This window comes from Manis pentadactyla, chromosome 13 (genome assembly GCF_030020395.1).
Source record: "Manis pentadactyla isolate mManPen7 chromosome 13, mManPen7.hap1, whole genome shotgun sequence".
In the NCBI taxonomy this organism is placed as follows: Eukaryota; Metazoa; Chordata; class Mammalia; order Pholidota; family Manidae; genus Manis; species Manis pentadactyla.
The window spans coordinates 107,887,592-107,909,621 of NC_080031.1; the positions used below are offsets into that span (position 1 = coordinate 107,887,592).

The 22,030-nt window shown below is 47.5% G+C and overlaps 1 protein-coding gene across 8 annotated transcripts in view; it reads right to left on the reverse strand.

Annotated features, from left to right (window-relative positions):
* Window positions 1–7,133: 7,133 nt before the first annotated feature.
* SH3TC2 (SH3 domain and tetratricopeptide repeats 2) overlaps window positions 7,134–22,030 on the reverse strand; it is a 48,646-nt gene continuing 33,749 nt past the window's right edge. For 4 of the 8 annotated variants that reach the window (XM_036910192.2, XM_036910189.2, XM_036910191.2 and 1 more), the window contains 5 exons: window positions 14,897–15,047; window positions 12,848–12,970; window positions 11,504–11,654; window positions 9,527–9,723; window positions 7,134–8,027 (listed from right to left, as the gene is read on the reverse strand). In XM_036910192.2, the coding sequence (XP_036766087.2) occupies window positions 7,836–8,027; window positions 9,527–9,723; window positions 11,504–11,654; window positions 12,848–12,970; window positions 14,897–15,047 (814 nt within the window). In that variant the 3' untranslated portion in view covers window positions 7,134–7,835. Of the gene's footprint in view, window positions 8,028–9,526; window positions 10,689–11,503; window positions 11,655–12,843; window positions 12,971–13,665; window positions 13,820–14,896; window positions 15,048–22,030 lie in introns of those variants that run through there. The other 4 variants (XR_005029795.2, XM_057491067.1, XR_005029796.2 and 1 more) reach the window with 4 other exon arrangements.

Genomic DNA, 22,030 nt, shown 5'->3' on the forward strand with positions numbered 1-22,030 from the left:
GTGATGCTTGGTGGAATAATGCTTGTATAAACCAAAGTTCCTGCCCTTAGATTTCCTGGTCATCCCTCCTCCTTAAGCAAAGGAAAACCATCAGAGGTTCACAGGGGAAATATTTTTCTTCTAGGTTTTAATAGGAAAAGTTTTATCCTAAGTTTTAATAGGAAAAATGTGAAACTAGCATGACATAGATATTAAAAGCACTGATTTTCAGGTCAGATAGACCTGGTTTTGAATTTCTGCAAGTGTCTTAATTACTTTGAACCTAGAGCCCCTCATATGGAAAGTAGGGACAATAGCTTCTTTGCAGGATCATTTAGAGGAGCAAGTAAACTATAGGACAATTACTTCCACAACGTACAGAGTAGGTGCCCAACAAAAGGCCAAGATTATCCCTGGTCCTTCCTGATACCTCTCTGAAAACTAGGAAGAGAGCAGCCCACCTAAAGCCGCTTTTCATAAGCAAATGAAAACTACACTTATTATTTCCAATAACTTTTAACTGACCACCTGCTGTGAATGTAAGCAGCCCTATCACCCCATTCCCCAGACACTCATCAACAATAAGCAGGTAGATTGTGGTTCTGCTTTCTCCCTCTCAGAGTCATAAGAAGGGACTGCAACCTGAATCCAAAGTTCCATCCATTCATTTTTTTATTAACTCATTCACCAAACCTTTACTGAGATATTCCCATGGGCCAGACACTGGGCATGGCTCTGGAAGTACAGAGGTGAGTGACAAGTCCCAGCAAGTCCCTGCTCTTGTGGAGCTTCCAGTCGAGATGGTGCCCAGGGATTTTTTATAAGCCACACGGATGGTATTACTATAAACTGTGGCAAGGTCCCTGGAGGAAAACTGCAGGGATCTACAAGCACATGCAAAAGGAAGAACCTACTCTACGGATACGAGAAGAAAGAAAGCGAGGCACAGACTTTATGCAACTGGAGAGAAAAGAAAGGACCTGGGAGAGGGTCAGCATGTCAGGCTGTGGAATCCCTTGGGACTTTAAAACAACCGAAAATGCAAATACTGCAAGTCATTTCTCTGCTTAGTTATCCTTCCCTCCACCCACTAGAGTCCCAAAGCTGCATGTTCCAGGACAGATGAAAGTTCGTTTTGTTTGTTTCGAGAACAAGGAGCTGTTTGGTCACCAGGATTACCATGCAGCTGTTACTGTAGCCCAGCCCGCGGCCGCTCCCCAGATCCGGCGAGTGACACTGCCGTCTGGTCCAGTGTGCAGAGAAGTCAGGGGCATCCTTACGAGCATGTCTGTGAGGCAGACGTCCAGTATGTCCCCAGATGAATACACAGCCAAAGGTCTCAATTTACAAGAATGTTCAAGAACAAAACTGTCACCTTCACATATAATATCTGGCCCATGGGAAGAAAAGTAAAGTAGGTGAGAGTCATACATCGTGTCTAAATATCATACCCAAATCTGAAAGGTTAGAATCAAAGACAGAAGAAAATCCCTATTTTCAAAATTAGGTTGGTAGATAAGAAGAATTTTTTCAGAATTTTCAATCGGAAAAAAAATGCATAGGTAACAAATGTGTAGTCCTGAACAAAAAGAAAAGGCTAAGAGAACAGATGAGCATTCCTAAGTACTGGGTGCCAGTGAAAAACCATTTCTAACACTGCTTATGCCGAAGAGTTGAAGCATCTCAACATCAGCAGGGGTTTCTTCCATTCTCTAAACCTCAGTGGAGGCCAAAACAATAGGATCTTCTTCCAAATGTTGTTGGATTACATGAAAGAGTTCTCAGAAAGTTTTGCATAGGCTCGAGTATATAATATTCATTGAAAAATGTCAACCATTATTTTTATTTTGATATGTACACATCATCTGGTGTCAGTGATCTCTGGTTCAGACAAAGGCGAGAGCCCTCCTATACTTTTCGAGAGACATCCCTCCAGGTCAGTGCTTTTCAGACTGAAGGTTAGTGAATCTAGAAATTCATTTCACATGTTATCAGCTGCATGCTTTTAAATTAGAATAGAATACTTTTTAAAATTGAGTATGATAGATCAAAGTGCATTTCATGTTGTAAGGACTAAATGGTGTCTTATCAAGCACACACATGTATGTTAGTGCATATGCATACTGGGATATAATGTAAAATGCATTTCTTGCTGTGTATCACATTAAAAAATTGCAATCACCTGCTGTAGGCTGTTTCAGGGCTATTGAATGAATTCTTTGGTGATGACATTCTATTTAGGAGAAACATTACTGCCCCCTACTGGAACTCCTGGGTTCTCACAGAGAGGGTAACCATAGGTCAGTAGAGGCCCTGGTGCTTATTGCCCAAGTGACCTTAGCCATCCTCTGGTCTGGAAGCACCTCTGGAGGGGACTTGTGTTATCCTGATGCCCTGGGCAATGAGTCAAAGGCAGCACTAGAAGTGGGAGGGGGAGTTACGCCCTCTAAAATCATTTTGAAAGCACAGTGTCCTTCCCTCCCACCTACCTCCTCAAGGGTCTCTGGAAAACTGAGCAGAGTGGCCCCATGACTGAGTTTCAGCCATATGTGTTATCTCTGGTCTCACCTCTACCCCGTCACACATCTCAGCTGGGCAGAGCCTCCCAGACCCTAAACAGCCACCTGTCTCTGCTTCTCCAGGGAAACTTCAAAGCTCACATCAAGGAAGCAACAAAACATGACTGAATTGCAAAGTGGCAAATGAAACCTAGTATGAGAAAGTTTAAATCTTAACTTTAAAATAAATAAACTGATGGGTGGGGTCAAAGCCAGCATTTTTAATGACACAAACTATAACTCCCTTTGAAAATAGCCTCATTTCTTTGAGTCTTGAATCAGGCTGCTTTCTTGCCTGTCCCCAAAGATAAATGTGCATCAGCCGTTTCCTCATCTATGAAATAAAGAAGGTAAACAAATCTATCAGATCATCCTGCATTCACACTCTGCACCCAGTGCTGTGTGTGCTTGGTGCTTTTACATGTGCTGTCTGATACGATTCTGACAACACTGGGTTCAGAGAAGTTAATTAACTTACTGAAAGGCACACAGCTAGTAAGAGAGATTCTGACCTAAGCATGCTTGACTCCCTCGCTCCTACCTGGAATTGCTGCCTGGGCAAAGACAGGACCCTTCCCTTGAACTCCTCCTTCCTCTCTCCACCCTCCCCCCCCCCCCCACAGCTCAATGGGAGAAATTAACAAAAGGGAAGGAGGTCAAAGTGGTCAAGGTCATGAAAAACAAGGACAGACTGAGAAGCTATCAGAGATCAGAGATGACTAGGAAAACATGGCAGCTAAATGCGATGTGGCGTGCTGTCCTGGACCACAAAAAGACTTCAGTGGGGAAACCGGTGAAGTCTAAATAAAGGCTGAAGTATGTTGTTGCAATAGCCAGGTCCTGACGGGCCCCCCACCCTCCTTCCGCTGCCCCATAATCCATTCCCAGCTGCTTCCAGCACCATCCTTGTGGTTCCCCCTCACCTTCAGGGCAGAGACAACCAAACCCTCAGGGTCTGTGCGCAGTTCCCTTCTCCAGCCTCTTCTCTCGCCTCCCCTCTCCATCTCCCTGACCCCTCCAGCTTTGCTGAACTCACTACTATTCGCAGAAAATGCCAGGCCCCCTACACTCTCTGGACGGCTCCTTGACACGTGCCCTGTCGGCTGACTCCACGCACCCCCAGCCAACAGTTAGAATCACGTAGGTCTCCCTCTCCCAGGACGCAGCCTCCAGGAAACCCTCCCCAGTGCCCTTGCTCCCGGGGTGAAGCCCCCCTCCCCTGAGTTCCGTGACTCTCTGTAATCAGCTCCCCCCCCCCCCCGTCACAGGGCTGCCCAACATGGGTCAGGTTCTTTTTACGCCTTTCACACCTGGGTCTCCCCTTCCCCAAGAGGGAAGTGCGCGCCAGGACACGGGACTGCCTGGCAGTGACTCACATTGTGAGGCATCAGTCCTTTAAGCGGCTTCCTCCGTTTCTCTGATTGCACGGGCAGAACGGTGTTTGTCTTCAACACCTGCCATTTGTGAATCTCTCTCCTTTCAAATAATGCCAGATCCAGCCTAAGCTGGGCACTTGACATAGGCAGTAGGATCTAACTTGAATTTAGTGCCTTGTTTTGTTTTCACTGTATTTGTTTTTATTAATGAAATTCTATTGATGGAAAGCAATACAATAAGTTTGTCTTCTACACAGACCAGTCCGTGGGTCACAAGATCCAGAATCCTGCTGTCTTTGCCACTAACCACCTGTGTGAGAGAAAATTATATTTGTTTCTCCATTTACTCACCTGTAAAAAGAAAGGAATAAAATTGGACCATAATTTGGTTTCATCTCCCAAATACAAGTCTCTCTTCCTGCTTATATAGTATGGGAATAACATTGCTGAGAAGGAACCCAGAAGTGATCATACTTTTTATATTAGAGACCAGAGTTCTGAGGTGTATAGAAGTCAAGTAGCTTATCCAAGGTCACATTGCAACTTAATGTCAAATTCAAGACCAAAATTTGGTCTTGCCACCCACTAGTGATCTGTTTTCCCCCAGTTCTGACACTTTCCATTCCTGTATACTCCCTTCCTCAGACAAATTTCTGTCAAAAGAGTTACATTTTACTTACAAAGCACAAGTAAACAGGCACATAGGTACCTATGCACGTAAGCCATGCCCATTCACAATATAAAGGCATCTTAAAATATTAGAAAAGCAAATAAGAAAAAGATAACAGCAATATTGGATTTCAGAGCATTAACACTGTTGGGCAGGGAAGTAAATTAAGTACCTGAAAACCCAGAGAACACTTACAGGGTTTTCCACAATGTTGTAATTCCTTCCTTGTTCTTTGTTCCAATTAGGTACAAGGAACCAGGAGCCAGACAGGCCATGCAAATGTCAGGGGAGGATTAAGATAAAGAGAGAACGAATCCATCTTTGGCTACTGTGTATGTATAGCAACACCTACTTTGTTTAAGAGACCAGATCCAATCACCGATTCAGTCTCTGCGGATCATGAAAAAAACAGCTTCGGCACAATACCAAGGGGAATAGTTAACCCCATTTTTTAAATGGGATTTTTAAACACTTTTAAAGACTATTTTAGCAGATCAATTTGCTTATAGGATGAGTGATTTCAATGATAACAGCATAATGTTTTTCTCATTTAAAAAATAATCCTACCCTTGTCTTTGGAAATGTGTTGAACATTTTTATAACTGATCTGGTTAGAGACAAATTTACCAGATATACAGGTGAACCAAAGGCACAGAATCAGAAATTTTAAACCAAAATTCCCAATGGAATGTAAAATAAGTAGATATAATGCCCTTCACTTAAATATACATAAATGTAGTGATTTAGGAAGATTTGGCCACATAGAAGCTTGCATGAGAAGTTTCAGTTGATCAGAAACTCAATATGGGCCAAAGGTAAGATGTGCTTGCTGGGAAGAAGATAAACCATATGCAACATGAGATTATATCAAGTACAGTTACGTCCCTCTGCACTCTCTGCCCACCAGCCAGCACCAAAGCCTGGTGCAGTTATGGAAAGCACACTTTCCGAGGACAGACACTGGCATCTGTCCAGAGGAGAGCAAGAGGTCAGTGAGGAGAAGGGGAGGGAATGGTTCAAATGGGGAGACAAATGGAGAGCGATTCATGGCACGGGCTCAGGACCGAGCAAGCCTTCAAATATAACATGTGTAACGATTCTGGAACGCATGTGCCCTCCCCGCCTCATAGGAATGTTGTTGAAAGGACTCTGCATGCAAGGTTCGACTCATCCACAGCAGCCCTCCCTGCTCAGAGATGTAATGGTTTATGATGGAAGCAAAAACCACATCTATTTTCCATAGTAGTAGATTAGTCACTTCACTTCCTTCCTGGAGAATACTCTAGAATAGAAAGCTTTTTGATAACCACCAAGCTCTTAGGAGAAAATAAGATATACTGATGTGTATATCTTGGTGACTGGAAGACGCAGTGTTCACTCAACATTTTCATCCCACCCCACCCCACCCCCAACAGTCTGGTTGGTTCAAGAAGCTAGAAATTCAGGGCCGAGAGTCTGACAGTAAAATTCAAGCTGCTGGGCCTCAGGTGGTGACCCATCCGGCTAGAATCTCTTGCATGTTGCCACATTTCAGAGCAGGGGTGAATCACCAGTATCAGGATCACTTAAGGTGCTCATTAAAAATGCATGTTGCTGGGACATCCCCCAGACCTACGGAATCAGAATGTTTGGGGTAAGAACCAGAACATTCATTTTCAGCCAGCTCCCTAGGTGACTGGTTTGCACACAGCCTGAGAATCTGGGTTCCAGAGCCATGTTCCTTGCGCTTCCGTTTGCATTAACATCACCTGGGGAGCAGGTAAAGCCAGGGCTCTGGGCTCCAGAGGTTTTGGTCCAGACCTCTTAGGTGTGGTTCCCAAATGTGCATTTCAGACAATCTTACAAGCGACACTGATGCTGCTGGCTCAGTCAGCCGACCTTTCTTGGAGTTCCCCTCCCTAGAGAACTCCCGATTCCATCATCAAAGCACTCAGGTACCATGGTAGGCAGCCGCATAATGGACCCCGGTGACTCCCTGGTATTCACCCCCTTGGTAATTTCCTCCGCTTCCATGTAGATTGGACCTCATGACTCACTTGTGATGAAGAGAACAGGCAGAACTGATCGGATGTCCCTCCTGAGGGTCAGTTATGAGAAGATCACGACTTCCTCCCCTTGCTCTTGTGCTTCTCGCTGCCGGCTCCGATGCAGCAGGCTGTGGTGTTGGAGGCTGCCCTCTGGAGAGGCCCACAGGGCAGGGACTGTGAGCAGCCTCTGGCCAGCAGCAAGCAAGGAAATGGATCCTGCCAACAATGGTGTGAGTTTGGACGTAGACGCTTCGGTTGCTGATCTTGAGAAGACTGCAGCCGCAGCCTTGAGGGTGGCCGCGGGAGCCGCCTGGAGCCGGAGAACCCAGCTAAGTCACTCCTGGATTCCCACCCTCCTACAGAAACTGTGAGATAACAAGTGAGCCAAGCCACTACATGTGTTTTGCAGGGAAAGACAGCGAATAGAGATGCTTCGTTGAGGTGCTGCCCTGAGATCAGGATGACACCTTGGTGTTTAACCCGCCCTTCAAGTGTCATCTCTCCCTATTATCAAGGAGACAAATGTGTGTCAATGTTTAATAATATACACTCTTTACATGTAATTTACATCATAATTTCTTACTGCTCAGTTTTTAAGCCTTGGCCCTTGGGAAGCTTCCCTGGGGTTTCTGGGAGGTTAGGGGAAGCAGAGCCTCAGGGGAGGAGGGAGACGGCAAATCTGGTCAGACCCCATGCTCTGCACGTTCCAGCTTTTGAACTAAGAACATGGTGAATTCTGCCTGCCTGTCCCTATAGGCAGGTGTGGCACCTCCTTTGGCAGAAGAGAGAGAAGTTTCTCTGCTGGCAAGGGGAGGGGTCTTTCCCTGAGAAAAGTCAGTGAGGGAAAAAGTCCAATCTGCCCACTTCTCTCCAGTGCAGTGTCTGATTTCTCACTGGGGTTAGGAGGTGGGTTTCCCAGGGGCCAGGTTTCTCATGTTCTCATGGAGAATTGCATGTCAAGGAAGCGCATTCCAGAGGCTGTATATAGAGGAGGGCCGCAGTCTACTGGAGAGGCTCTAGACACGCAGGCAGGACTTCTCAGCGCTGCTCTGTCACCACTTTTTGTGTGGCCTCCCCAGAATACGCGCCTCTGCCTCTGGGCCATGTTCATCCCATTGGAAGGTGGGGGTACGGACCAGGCTCGGACCCTCCACATCAGTGTCTAGGAGCCTGGGGCAGGGCGGCAGCTTCTGTCATGACAGCCGGTCTGATATGGCGCCTATCCTCAGAGGGCCAGGCCCCCGCCACTCAGCCACCGCGCCCTCTCTGAGGAGCAGCCAGGTGGGCTGCTGCACCACAGGGGACTCCGGCAGATGCTGTCCAGCCTGCTCCTGATGGTGCCCTGCAGCTCCTCGTCCTCCAGCAAAGCCGCTGCTGCCAGGGCCAGCCACAAGTACTCGGTGGCATCGTGGGCATCCTAACCCCATGGCGTGGGGGCAAAGAAGAGACAGAATTAGCGAGCTTCCAGGAGAGACTGGGAGGCAGCACCGGGAAGTCTGGGACCTCCAGCTTAAGTCTACCCAGCATGCTGTGCCACCCCTTCTCCCGGTTCCCTGGCATTGAAGGGACTCTGGTTCCCACTCCAGTCCAGGACACTGCCGACCACAGGGCCCTCCTCCCAGGCACAGGCGGTGCTTCAAGGATGTGTCAACACGCAGGCTGGCCTATGACAGTCATTCCCGGGGACCTTTCAGGGTGACCTAGCAAGGACTCTGGTCCCTCACCCTTCTAGGTATGGGCTTGAGCCTGCCAGTCACTGGGGGGGAAGGAGACCAAGAAACAGAGACAAGTGGAAACAAACAGAGCCGAGAAATACAAAGAGAGGTGGGGAAATCCATGGTAACAGTTGAGTACCAACCTCCAGAACTCCCTGAAACTAAATTTATACCTGAACTTTCCAGTTACTTGACCCAATAAATTGCCTTTTTCACTTAAGCTAGTTTGAGCTGAGCTCTTCCCTTGAAATCTCTAGAGCCTTTGGTTGATTCAATCAGATCATATACACTTTGGCCTTCACCCACGTCCAGGAAGCCGTGGGACAGAGGAAGATGGCTGGGAAGCACTCCACTACCCTGCCGTCCCCACTGCGTCCCCCCACACTGCAGGGTTAAAGAACAGATGCTTCTTTGGGTGAGACTCCAAAAGGAATGTCTGGTTCCCATTAACCCTCATAAGCCAATAATTAATTCAGGCCAGAAACAATGTCTGACAAGTAAGAAAAAGACAGCAGAGCTGCCCCAAGGATCCCCTGGAGGCCAAACAGGCGTGACTGAGACAGTATTAAGAGATTAAGGATCGTGCTGGAGCAGGGACCTGGGGCCGATGCCCAGGGACAGACTGAAAGGACTAGGATCGTAACAGAAGCTCAGACCACCAACAGCCCGACAAGTGGCTGGAAAAACAAGAAGTTCTGGCTTCAACTCCAGCAGAGCAAACCGGAGAATCAGGGCTGAGGCCTTCCTAGGTCCTAGGCAGGCTTGCGTTCCAACACTCCACACCTCATTATCTGCAACATATGAACATGCATCCAGATTTCTCCTAAAATGGAGTTTTATGTAACTGTAAGAAGTGACTTGCAACTGACTAGTTAATCTATAACATTTTGTAGACTACAGTTAAGCATTCATTTTTATTTTAATTTTGGAGCTTACAGTTCTTTTCTTTTGGGTCTCGTGTATTTTCACAGGCCCTTGAGAAGCTCATGGGCACCGGGAAATATGCCAGAAGTACCTGGCAGATAAAGTGGCTGCAGAAATCGTAGAAGGGCGAGAAAAAGAGGAGCCATGCTCTGTCTCTGCAGCAGAGATGGAAGCCTCTCTGAGGTCTCCCATGTGGCTGAGCAGAAAGAGACTGTGATCCCGGCAGAGCCACTCCCCACCCTGTGCCAGGAGACTCCCTGCGAGGGTCAAGACTCACCTTCAGCTGGTAGAAAGTGAGCCGGCCCAGGCGGTGGTACACCTTCGCGTAGTACAGGGCCTCCTGGGGACTCTGCAGCCAGGGCGGACAGAGGGACAGGGTCTTCAGATAGCAGTCCTCAGCCATCTCGTACATATGCAGGGAGTAGTACACCGTGGCCAGACGGTGGAAGGCCACCCGCTCCTGCCTCTGATCTCCTAGGGATCGGAAGACCGAGAGGGAGATCCTGAGGCCAGCTGTTCACAGCACCCTTTCACTCATTCATTCCGTGCAAGTGGAGGTCTCCTAGGTGTCAGACCCTGTGCTTGGGACACAGGGAACAGAGCAGAAGAGGTCCCTGCCCTCGTGAGGCTTTACTGTCCCAAAGGGCCTAGACACTCTCTAAACAATCCCACAAATGTAAAATTATGCCTATGGTAAGTGCTGCAAAAGAAAACAGGCTCCACAAGAGAGCCTGCTTCGAGGAGGCGTGCTGGTCACGGTTTTCTGGGATGACTGCTGGCGAGAGCTTTTCATTACAGATGTCACTGTAACTCAAGGTTCTGGGAAATAACCATTTCCAAATCCCAGGGTGGCAAGACTAGCTTGATGGAGTAGCGCAGAATTTTTTATGAGCAACTATGCACAACAAACATCCCCTCCACATCAAAGGCTCTCTCCCCAGAGAGTTCTTGGTGCTGCCAGCAGCAGCCCTCACCCTCCGGCTCCCTTACCCACTCGCAGTCTCAGATAACCAGAGACCCAGTCACCTTGAACCCATGCTTTGCTTTGGAAACTTGGTGTCTAATGTTCGCCGCTTGTTGTTTTCATTTTTCCTTAGCTTGCTGTTTTTATAGCCAACTCCTTTAACACAAAGTGGCCTTTTAAAGGGAACAAAGGCTTCTAATTGTGTTTCTGGAATATTTGTAAGGTGGCTGTTTGATGCTGTCTAAAAGCATCATTTTTAAGCTTCAAAGGGCCAAAAGTCAAAATTGAAAAGAAAATTCAAGGGAAAGAAAGCTCTCCGATATGGAACAATCCAGTCACAGGGAAATGCCGGAGCCGGCGGATTTAGCCTCCTTTCAGCTTCCGTCCAGGGGAGGCGAGAGCGTCCTGGGAGGGAGCTGCCTGGGGCTCCCAGGGCCCCTCCTGAGACAGCAGACAGGAGCTCAGGTAAGGTTTTCTGCAGTGAAGAGAAGGGTAGGAAGAGGAGAGCGAGCTCTGAAAGGCAATTAGGTACAATAAAGTCCAGTGCCATCCGCCTCTCACGCCCTTGAGAATACCCAGAAGTCCCTTCCTGAATCACTGCCGAAGACTCCATTTTCCCTGCATCGGATCAAGCCTTCTCTAATCAAGCCTGCTTTTCTTCAACCACCAACATCCATGACTGACTATTTTTTAATCTTTTTTTATTCTGCCTTTTATTCTGTTTTAATGACTTATATTGTTTCCCTCTAGATTTTTGTGGTAAATGCAAGCTATTTCAGCTACATAGTGAGTTAAGTTTGTGGGCTTCTGACCTTCATTTACATTTCATTTCCATGGGGAAAACTTTTGACTAATACTCAGCCAATTTAAAATAAAAAATTTAGGGCATAGTCCTTTGGTAACAGGGGCATGGTCTGTGCATAGGATAAAATACCAGTTGCCCTATACTGGCGAATAATGTCAACTGTACTGTAATTGTTAGTGTGGCACAGGTGACCCTTATCAAGGACAGATGTGTGCCAAGCGCCGTGCTAGTTGTGCATCGTGATCTTTTTGGTCTTCTGAACAACTGCACGAGGTGGGCGCTATTTGTAATCCTCATTTGCCAGGGGCAATCCTGAGGCTTACAGATGTGAAGCTGTTTACTTAAGTGAGATCACCCTGGCAGGTGGACCCAGGATTGTAACCCACTCAGTACGATCCCAGAACCTATGTGGCTACTGCTTTGTTGTCCCTGCTTGGAGGAGTTTATCCCTCCCATCAACAGGCCAGGCCGCTGGGACCACCTACCTGTGACTGTGCTGAGTCTGGCCGCCAGGATGGCAGATTCCAAAGCCTTCTCATAGCCTCCCAGGCTGATCTGCAGCTCCGTCAGCTTGTTGAAAACCCTGAGCTCGGTTCTCACAGCCTTCATCCTCCTTGCCAAAGGAACAGCCCCACCCTGGGAAGAGAGGCACCGGGATGCTCAGTCTAGCTAGGAGTCGTCGGTGCAGACCACACTCTGGGAGCCTTACAGTCCCCGGGCAGGGGTCAGCGGGACGGCTGTGTTCCCATGCATGGCTTTCCTCAACTCGCTCTCCTGGCCCTCGCTCTTGCTTGCTCTGCCCAGATCTTAGAAGTGGAAGAACCAAAGGTCACCAGGCCTCCTACGATTGAGAGCGGGAAAGGAAACATGGCTTTTCCCAAGGGCACAGGGCAAGTTATTCACCACCCGCCATGTGCTCCCTTAGCACGCACAGAGCTATCTACAACACACATCCACGGAGTACGTGCGTAATGTCTGAGATTGCCCAATAAATGGTCATTTCTATTACTTTTTATGACAGAATTTGAGGCAAGTCACTTCACCTCCCTGAGCCTTGTGTTCCCCTTCTATAAAGTGCACATGGCAATGACTTAATAGTCAGTGCCGGGCCTCCTGTTCTCTCTGCCCCTACCTTGGTGCCTGGCATATATCAGGTTCCTTGATAAATGGTTGAGGATTTAATGAACAACCAAACAAGCAAATGAATGAACATTTGAATAAATGAAATTTTAGGGTCAAAGAAGATAGTAAGATTTCCCCAACTTCAGTCAGTGATGAACAACAACTATGATTTTGACATGCCAAATTAACACCTGGACAATTATTTAATTGGTATTATTTCTTAAGTTAACTGTCTTTTATTATCTTTCCTCATCCTTTGCAATAATATCTGTGAAAGCATGGATTTGATGAGCTGGTATTATACATTTAAAATTTTTTTAAATAGATGTTTATGTATACTTAATAAAACCACCGTAAAACAAGTGCTCATTCACGGGCCAGTCACCTTCCAGCCTGCTGCTAGTGGCCCATAGGAACATTCTGGTAGACATGGAAGTATGCTACAAACTGTAAAGTAAAGTACCATGCACTCAACAGGTATAATTATTATGGTGCATTCTCCTAGGAAGGATAATTTACCAAGCCTGAGAATGACAGTTTATCTTTGACAACCCAAAAGACTGAAGAGACGGAGAGCATGTGGGCACTGGATGAGGAAAGGAAGAAAAAGAAATACCAGTGAGAGAATGAAAGGGGCCCTGGCTGTGTGGCCCTGCCCACATTTGTGCCAGGGCCTGGGTGGGCAGGCCACCCAGGCCAGGACTCACTCGGTAATACTCCACCGCACGATGCCTGTGGTGGGTCCCATTGAAGAACACATCACCTGCTTCTTCATAGAGTTTGAGAGCCAGGCTGGGCTCTTCTAACTTCAGGGCTTTCTGGATGGCTGCCTGGGTGGGACAGAGATGGCCGTCAGGGTGAAGACAAGGGCTTCCAAATGCCCAGGACTGGCAAGACTGAGACCCTGACCACCGAGTTTAACTCTCTGCTGACGTCCCTTGAACTCTAAACCACCTTCCACGTTCACATGTCTGGGAAGAAACCTTTGAGATTCTCTAGTCTGGCATTTCCCCACTGTAATATAAAAGATTACTTTGGTGGCCTTAGAAATGATTTTTAGCTGTATACTTAGAAAACCACTTTATATTTTAATAGTTATGAATTTATGTTAGTGTCTTTAGGAAAAAAAAGATTAAAAATACCTCAAAACCTGTGATTTCAGATGGCATTACCTAGTATAAAAAGTTAAACTGACTTGAAGTTGAGTCAAAGAAAAATAAGTCAGTCATGGTTCAGAAGGTACAAGGACATGGCAAAAGCATGCATTTGATGTATAAATAACTGACGTTTGGAAAACTGATCTTGTCCAGCACCTACACTTTCCAGATGTTGAAACTGAGGCTCAGAAAGTGTAAGGAACTTCTCCAAGTTCACATCAATTTGCTCACCTCTGATAAGCAGATGCTAGAGTCTTCGGGCCCAATACCCTCCCAAGCCCCCACGGCCTCTTCATCTCTGCAAGTCACTGCACAGTGCATCTAAACAAAATGTGCAGAGGCCAAAGGTAGAAAATGCAGCGTAGTACCTGCAGTCCAGCTACAGGACCTCAAATAGCCTTAGGGAGAGAATGACCAGACGGAACATCGAGTTAGGTGGCAGTCTGTGGATGGATGGGCCTGGGACCAGGTCTGGCCAGCGAGTTGCTGGGGCCCCCACAGTTACTGCTATTGCAAAAACACCTACAGAGAGAGAGGTGGCGAGATGGGGTCCTGTAGTTGGGAGGCTCTGCTGCCAATCAAGGAACAACCCAAAAAGGCCCCTCTGGGCCTCTGTTCCTGGAGAAAGAAAGGCAAGACCAAACTGTCTGCTCTCTGAAAACCCTAAAACCCCAGGGCGGAACAGTACAGAGACTGAGAGTAAGGCTTTAAGTCAAACTTTCACCACATATTAGCTGTACAGCCTTGGGCAAGCCTCACTGAGCCACATCTGTAAAACGGGAATTTCAGTAGAAACTCTTGCTGCATGTAATGAGGATAATAATAATAATAATAGAGTTAGGAGAAGTAAAAAGGGAGAAGAAGTGGGAAGGAAGAAAAGATAGCAAGCATATCTTTGATGCAACAAAGCTTCTCATTAGCACCAGAGTGTCAGCTCTGTACAGATAATAGTAAGGATGACGGGCATCCCCACGGAGATGTTATTTATTAAGCATGTACTGAGTCCCCAGCACTTAGTAAACACTTACTTTGCATGTGCATTTACTATGCAAGTGATGTATCTAATCCTTACCCTAAGAGATAGTTTACCAGGGGAAGCTCGTAGCGAGCCCAGGATCACACAGCCCATAATTAATGGCCCTGTAATTTGACTCCAGGCCTGTCTCACTCCAAAACTGAGGCCTTTAATGTACACTATCCCATGTCTCAGATATTAAAGGTATGTAAACAAAAAAATCATAAGAGAACAATAATGTAAACACCCTGCACACATCCATCTTACCTCAAATCGCAGCACAACACTGAAGTCAAAGTGTGTGTCGAGCTTTGGAAAGGCAGAAATACGTGACATGACAGGTGAGGGGGCCTTCACCACATTCCTTGAAACTCACAGTTGTAATGGGACTCAGGGACTGACCGTTTGCCACCTGCACTCAGCCCTCCAAGCTACCACAGTCTCCATCTTGTGTCTGGAGCATCCCGGTATCAGCCCTCCCTCCAGGGCCCTGGCATAGACACCCCCTCTCCCTGGTTGCAGCTGGTCACTTTGGCGGGTACAGCAGCCTCCCCGGGAGGCCCAAGGCACTGTGGGAGGCCTACCTGCAGGTACAGCTCCACCGGCTCATCCTCCTGCATGAGGTAGTGGAGTCGCCCAGCTGCGAGCCAGGCCTCGGCGGCCTTGTCTTGTTCCCCAAGGTCGATGAAGATTCGCAGGCTCTCCTTGATGCAGGTGAGGGACCTCCTGAGCGACCTGGAGGGCAAGCACGGACCCCCAAGGTGTGAGAGCTTGAAGGGGCCTCAGAGCCACTCAGCAGAGGTGTGGACCGAGGCTCTGGGAAGGAACGACATTGCCCCAGATCGCACAAGGTCCAGGACCTTGATCAGCTGTGCAGCCTGGAGAAAGCACAGAACCTCTCTGTGCCTTAGTTTCCCCACATGTAATATAATTGCACCAGCCTCAGAGGATCGTTGTGAGGATTAAGTAAGATAATAAAACTAGAATGCTTGGAACAGGGCCCACCATAGAGTAAGTGAATGCTCAAATGTAAGTTATCGTTACTCTTATTACTGGCCCATGGTCCAGCCATCTTTCTACTGCACTATAACATTTTTTTCAGATTGAATGACAAATACATATTTATTGAATAAATGCACAAATGAATGACCACAGTGATAACTTTAAGTCATCAAAAAGATTTTTATGTTTTAAGAAGAAAAATCAAAGAAGGGCAAGTAAATTTTAAAAAGTTGGTGCTAAATAGAGTACTATAATCATCATCTGGAATGTTGTCTTATGTAGAAAACTCTGTGCCCATGACAGAGCAATGGGAGGTGAGGCATGGGAAATGCAGCGCTGTGCAGATTAGGAATTCTAGACAAGGAGCCCTGCTCCAGCAGCAATCAGCCACCCAAAAGCTTTTTATACATACATACCCAGGCAACGTGACACCAACACTGACATGGCGTGCTGACCTGGGACACTCCTGGTGGGGGGGGGTGGCTCAGGCACCAGCATTTTGTCAAAGCTCATCAACTGTGACTCTGTTATACAGCTTGGTTGAGACTTGCTGACCTAGTCCAACCCCCTTCTTTTACAGAAGAAACAGGGTGGGAAGTAACTCACACAAGGTTGCACAGCACCTAGTGGAGGATCCGAGGCTAGAACTGCCTTCTCCCGAGCCCCAGCCCAGGACTCATCCCTCAATACCCACAGTCCTCTCAGTGTGGGTCATGGCTCGCCTGCATCCTTGTTGCCTGGGAGCTTATTAAACACAGATTCCTGGAGCTGCCTCGGCCTGACTGATCAGTACCATTACAGCTGCAAGCCAGGAATCTGCATTTCTAAGAGAAGTCCAGGTTACACTTATGCACACCGGTGCTTGAGAACCAGTTCACCAAACTATGAAAATCTTTCTAGAAGCATTGATCACCATCAGCCAAGTCTACGAACAGTTCGGAGGTCTTAGCAAATGGTTACCATCTCACAGGCAACTCAGCCCCCATGCCAGGGTGACCCTAGAAGACCCTTAGGCTATGGTTTTTTTCTCCCGAACCCCAGGAACAAGAGTCAGGTCACTACAGAGAAGCCACCTGAGGCATTTTTCTCTTGGACCTTTTCATGCTGAGCTCACTGACTGGATGAGATCAGTATTTCTTTCCAGAAAGCATCCCATGGAGGAAAAGTAAAACTTACAGAGACCTAGCTACTTGCTACCCACCCAGACTCGTTGCTCGGAGATGGTTTTCCGAAGACCACTGCCTCTCGCCAAGACTGACACCTGATCCATGACCTCCAGTAAAAACAAGTGCCTTGTGTGCTAAAGGGAGGTGGTCTCCAGCTCCCTCGGGTCTTTCCTATCACCCCTCGCCACCCCATTTGTTCACATTTGCCAGTGACTATGTTACATCTCCCCCAGATGGGCCCCTGGCTCGGCCTGGACCGGCCCAGCACCCCAGCTGCTCCAGGCATCGGCAGGGAGCTCCAGGTGCGGCTCAGCTCCCAGATCACAGGAAGCACGGGGCATGGCTGCTGAGCTGTGTCCGTTCAGCCTTCACCTCGAATTTTGTGCATTCCTGGACCACCTACACCTGAGCCTGCTGTGGTGTCTCGTGTCCTCTCCAACTCCCTTTTTCTCATTTTTCCTGTCCCCTAAGTTTAGTCTCTGCAGCTGAGTCCTTATTTTTCACTTCTTGCCTGAACATGTGCCATGAGCCTGCAGCCAGGTGACCCCGATACACCTGCATTCCCAGACTTCTTCCTCCCAGCCCCCTTTGGGGCTTTCCAGACCCCTGCCCTGCCTGGAGGAGTGTCTGACCTCTGGCCAGAGCCCAGCCTCTGGGAAATGGTTCTGTCCTGTTTCTATAATAAGAACTGCCACTCACTGAAGGCTGACCCTGTGCCAAGTGGTGGGGTAGAAATTTTCAGTATATATTCTCTCATTTAATCCTCTGAAATCCTAAGCCGTGAGGGTTCTTAGCCCACTTGCAAGTAAAGAAACCCAGCGAGTTCTTTTAAGCTTATCCAAGCGTGCGCTGTTCATTTCTATAGTTTTGTGTTGAGCTTCCTGCTGTTTCTCTTGTAGTAATAGTGTCAGTAATTGTTATTTGACGTTCATCGAGCACTTAGCGTGGATTAGGGACTTCACATGCATGATCTCATTTAATTATCACAAGAGCACTAAGGAAGAGGTTATGAAACCCATTTTACAAATGGGAGAAATAAGGCTCAAAAAGGGTAAGTGATGGGAACAGGGCAGTAAACCGTGTTTAAAGCAGGATGGAAGCCTGAGAATCTAACTCCAGAGCCTCCACACACAGCCTCAAGCAGCACTCAATCTTCAGCCCAGCAATCAGCAGAGGGGACGACTTTGACTTCATGTACTCCTTTAACAACCTGCAAGTTTTGAAGGACATAAGCTATCTCAAATCTTGAACAAAGTTTCCTCACCTGCAAAAGTGGAGTAGTGAAGTACATCCTAGCCTTGCAATCAAATGACTGCAAGTCGTCAAAACAATTATTTCCTTGTTTAGGATTACAGAAATGTTAGGGATTAGTCCTATCAGCTATTTTGAAAACCAAACATTGAAGCATTTGTATTTTAAGTTCCACAGGAATAAGAAACATAAGAATAAGAATAAAAGCCAGGAGCAATAACTTCTAGACTACTATAGTATTCATGTGCAAAGAATCATTATTTTGTCAGGACGTAGGTGTGCAAGGCATTTCTTCTTCCTAAAAATAAGATGTGCATCTTTTGTGACAATTACCATAATTTATATGGTACCTTTGGTGATTGTATATAAGGCCTGTTTCCTGAACTGATCTGTAAGTGCTGTGATCCCAAGGTCTGTATCTCCTTGTCCAGTTTTGTAGCCACAGTAAATGCTCAGTAAATATTTGTTGAGTGGGTTCAGAAGAGTCTCGGAGTACTCATGGATGCTGCCCCACCTCAGATCAGCCCTAGAGCAAGGGGACAGGCTGTACTGTGTCACCTAAAGACAGAAGATGAAACCCTCCAAGGGCCCCAACCCTCGAGGAGTTGAAGAGCTTCATCAAACTAGATTCTGCAGCTGTCTGTCACCCTGGAGGCAGAGATAGCAATGAGGTGGCGCAGGGACAGGGGACAAACACCATGATTAACTTTTCCTGCCTATGATGAAAAATGCTGAGGTATAAACAGTATAGTAAGAACAGGAGGAACTCCATCCTAACACTAAGATTCCACTTTAAAAAGCAGAGCGTTCAGAAGTAAGATTCCTAACATACTCTTTAGTAATCAGCCGACAGCCTACCTTAAGGCAGAGCAAGCAGTCTTAACTGACATGTCCTCACTGCTTGAGGGTAACCACTATCTTGGGGAAGAACAGAGTAAATAAACCCCTCCTGTTGTGTTTATTTAGCAGAATCAGTGGGAGGACTGATGGCGGAGGAGAGGAGGCATGGTGTCTCTCACCAGAGATAAGCACCTTGAGACCACAAGTCAAGCCCATGCCCAAAGACCCCCCACTGCTCTCTGCCCATGCTTGGAAGCTGTAAAAAACAGAATTCCCAACCTTTCAGCGCACTTCCTCTGAAGATGCTTGCACTTTCCTTTCTTTAAGTGTGTACTTCCAAATAAAGCCTTCTCACTCCTCATATCATTGCATTTTGTGTCTTTGTTGTTTCATTTTATTTCCAAGTCTCCATTCTGCCTCCGCTTTACTCCTAGTAAGTAGGAAGGGGCTACTAAGAGCTCAAATTTGGGCCTGCAAGTTCCCACTGCCTGGGTGACATGGACGGAACCGCAGCTGTACAATCTGCTCTTTGCAGGCTATGTGAAAATCTCCTTTCTTTGGAAAGTTCTCAGGACATAATCTCCCTCCATCCCGTGCTCCATGGCTCCCCCAGTTCCTGGGTTCATAGGGGCCAGTTCCCACGCTGTGCAGACCCATGCGGACACAGGAAACCAGGTGACCCTGGCTTTAAGAGCTGGCAAGGGATCTGCCCTAGAAGGAGGACTTTCCCTCTTTCCCTCTGCACTTTCCTGCTCTCTGCTGCCTGCTCCGCAGCTGCCATTCCTGGCTGCTCTTGCTTTAATGAATTCCTTCCTTACCTGCACTCCTCTGACCTGTTTGAGAATTCTTTCTTGCCCAGAGTCAAGAACACTCCCCCATCCAAGTTGAGGTTTCCCCTAGTGCTTCACCTAGTGAGCAGGGAGAGACCCCCAGACGAGCTGCCCGGCAGCAGCAAGACTGAAGGGAGGGGAAGGGAGGTCAGAAAAGTGTCAGAGGGCAAAAACCCTAAGACTGGGCCAAAGTTTTCATCCTCTACTTGCCCTCTCCTACTATTCTCCACCTCTAAATCCTAGAGAAAATCTTTCAAAAAGGAGGAATTAAAATGAGTAGAAAAGCAGCATAAGATATTGAAAAACACCTTAAATTGAGGAGTCGGAGATCTGGGCTAATAGCAGTGAAACAAAGCAGTCCGCACTCTCTGGAGCAGGCGGGAGTCAGACCAGGTGGAAAACGAGGCCATTCTCAGCTATGCAGTTCCCAGAGGTTTCACTACATGGCCATCATCCACACCTATATACCTACTTAGGGTGAAATTATTCGCTGAACAGGTACAATACATACAAAGCAGTTGAGATTAGGCACTCTACCCAGGGGTTGATACATTACAGCCCTGTTCCCAGTACAGCCTTCCACCTGCTTTTATAAATAAAATCTTACTGGAACACAGCCACACTCGTTCTTTTACCTATTGTCTATGGCTGTTTTCAAGCCACAAGTGCAGAGTGGAGTATTTGTGACAGAGACCACATGGCCCACAAAGCCTAAAACATTTTCTAGCTGAACTTTTACTAAAAAGTTTGCCGACTCCTGTTCTACACTGACTGGGTGACAGTCCTTGCTGTCTGGCCTCATGCAGTCCCTTGGCCTCGCCAGCACTCACTTTCTACAACTCTTCCCACCTTGTACAGTTACCCTGACATTATACACGGCTGGGTAAGCAGTGTGTGCTCACTGGACACCTTCAGTCACTACTGTGACTCCCATTTTCACTGTGAGAGCTCCCTGTGCATGTCCCGGAGGCTCCCTGCAGCCTCCCCCTGCCCCCACCCAAAACTCCACATCCTCTCCTAGGGAGCAGGTCGGAGTCACTACCCATATGCAGCTGAACATCAAACTCAGCCTGTTAAACCTACTGAATATCTTTTAAATGCGTCCCCACCTCTCCACTGCTCTGCTGTGCCCTCTGCCTGAAGGGCTATTGTGGATAAAGTGAATGTTCTTGTGGCCAGGATTCTCACCTGGCCCTGGTTGGCTTGCTCACTACACACGTGTGGGCAATGCATTGTTACAGACTCTAAAGAGTTCTGCCCAGTGATCTGGGCTGCTGCACAGCTGCAGGGCTGCAGGGCTGCAGGAGAGCAGAGCAGAGGCTGGAGCGGTGGCAGCGCCGAGGACAGAGACTGAGACGGCTGCGGGCAGAGAGGCCCAGAGGCAGGGACGGGCTTGCTGCCTGCAGACTTGCTCTGAGCTGTCGGGATTCTAGTGACTGGCCTGCCACCGTGGGAATAAAGTTGGGTATAAATCCTTTCACCTCAGGAAGGTTCCGTTGTCATTTTCCGGTCTCACTGAATCCATAGCGAACTTGCCTGGGGCTGAAACCCATTGGCAAGACGGCTATTCTCTTAGTCGGCTTCACTTTTCAAAACCTCACTCATCCCTCAAGGGCCTCCTTCTCACAGGCTACCCACCACCTCCAAGAAACCTTCCCTGACAGATTCCCTCAGCCCTTAGCAGAAAGTGCTTTTCTCTTTTCCCTCTGAATCTGCCCCCACAGATGCCTGCCAGGGCACCCACAAGCACTTCCTGCCTCGCTAGCTATGGCTTTGGGCTTTGTGAGAATGGAAAGCCCCTGGGGGGAGTTTAGTTGAAGAAATCTGTCCGTTCCATCAAGACCCATTTAATAAATTCCTCCTAGAAATTCCTGCCAGGAAAAGATTCACTCCAACAAATACAGTGACTTATGTTCTCTTATCAGACAGTGAGAACCTCATATGCTATCACCATTTTACCTCAGCTACCAGGAAACTTACACTTCAATTACAGTAACTAGCTCCAGGTGTGGGGAAACACCCGTTTACCTGTGTCTGTGAGCTGCTCTTTGTTCTTTTTTTCCCCTCAGTGCTCTGTACGAGAAGATGATTTATGCATGCTGACTAAACACTGCATTATAACCTTTTCTGGATGAACTAAGCTTTCTGCAGAGATCATGACCTGATGTTTGCAGGAGTTTCCTCTGACACCCAAGGCACTTCCCAATCTTCCTCTTTGTGTCACTCGTGTTGGTAGTAAAGCAGGAAAGTGAATATTTATTTCCTTCCAGTTATGCAAACCAGAATCTCAGAGTTTTGATTTACAGAATACTGGGATTAAAACATCCTAATGTAGGTCACCTTTCAGAACAATGGAGTAAGGACCTCCAAAAATACATTCCTCAATGAAAGGACATTCCTACAGAGTCCTGGAAAGGAAGCAGTGCAGGGCAAGGACCAGGACTCCTGTCGCTTCACATTCTGCAAGGATCTGAAATTCCTCCCTGGGATGGAAGGCAGACAATGGGAGGTTTAGAGGACACCCGATTCTTCTAGGAGTTAAAGGGTGAGAGAGAGGGCGACAGTGGTGGAGAGAGAGAGAGAGAGAGAGAGAGAGGGAATTCGTTATCTGATTACTAGTGATCTGCTT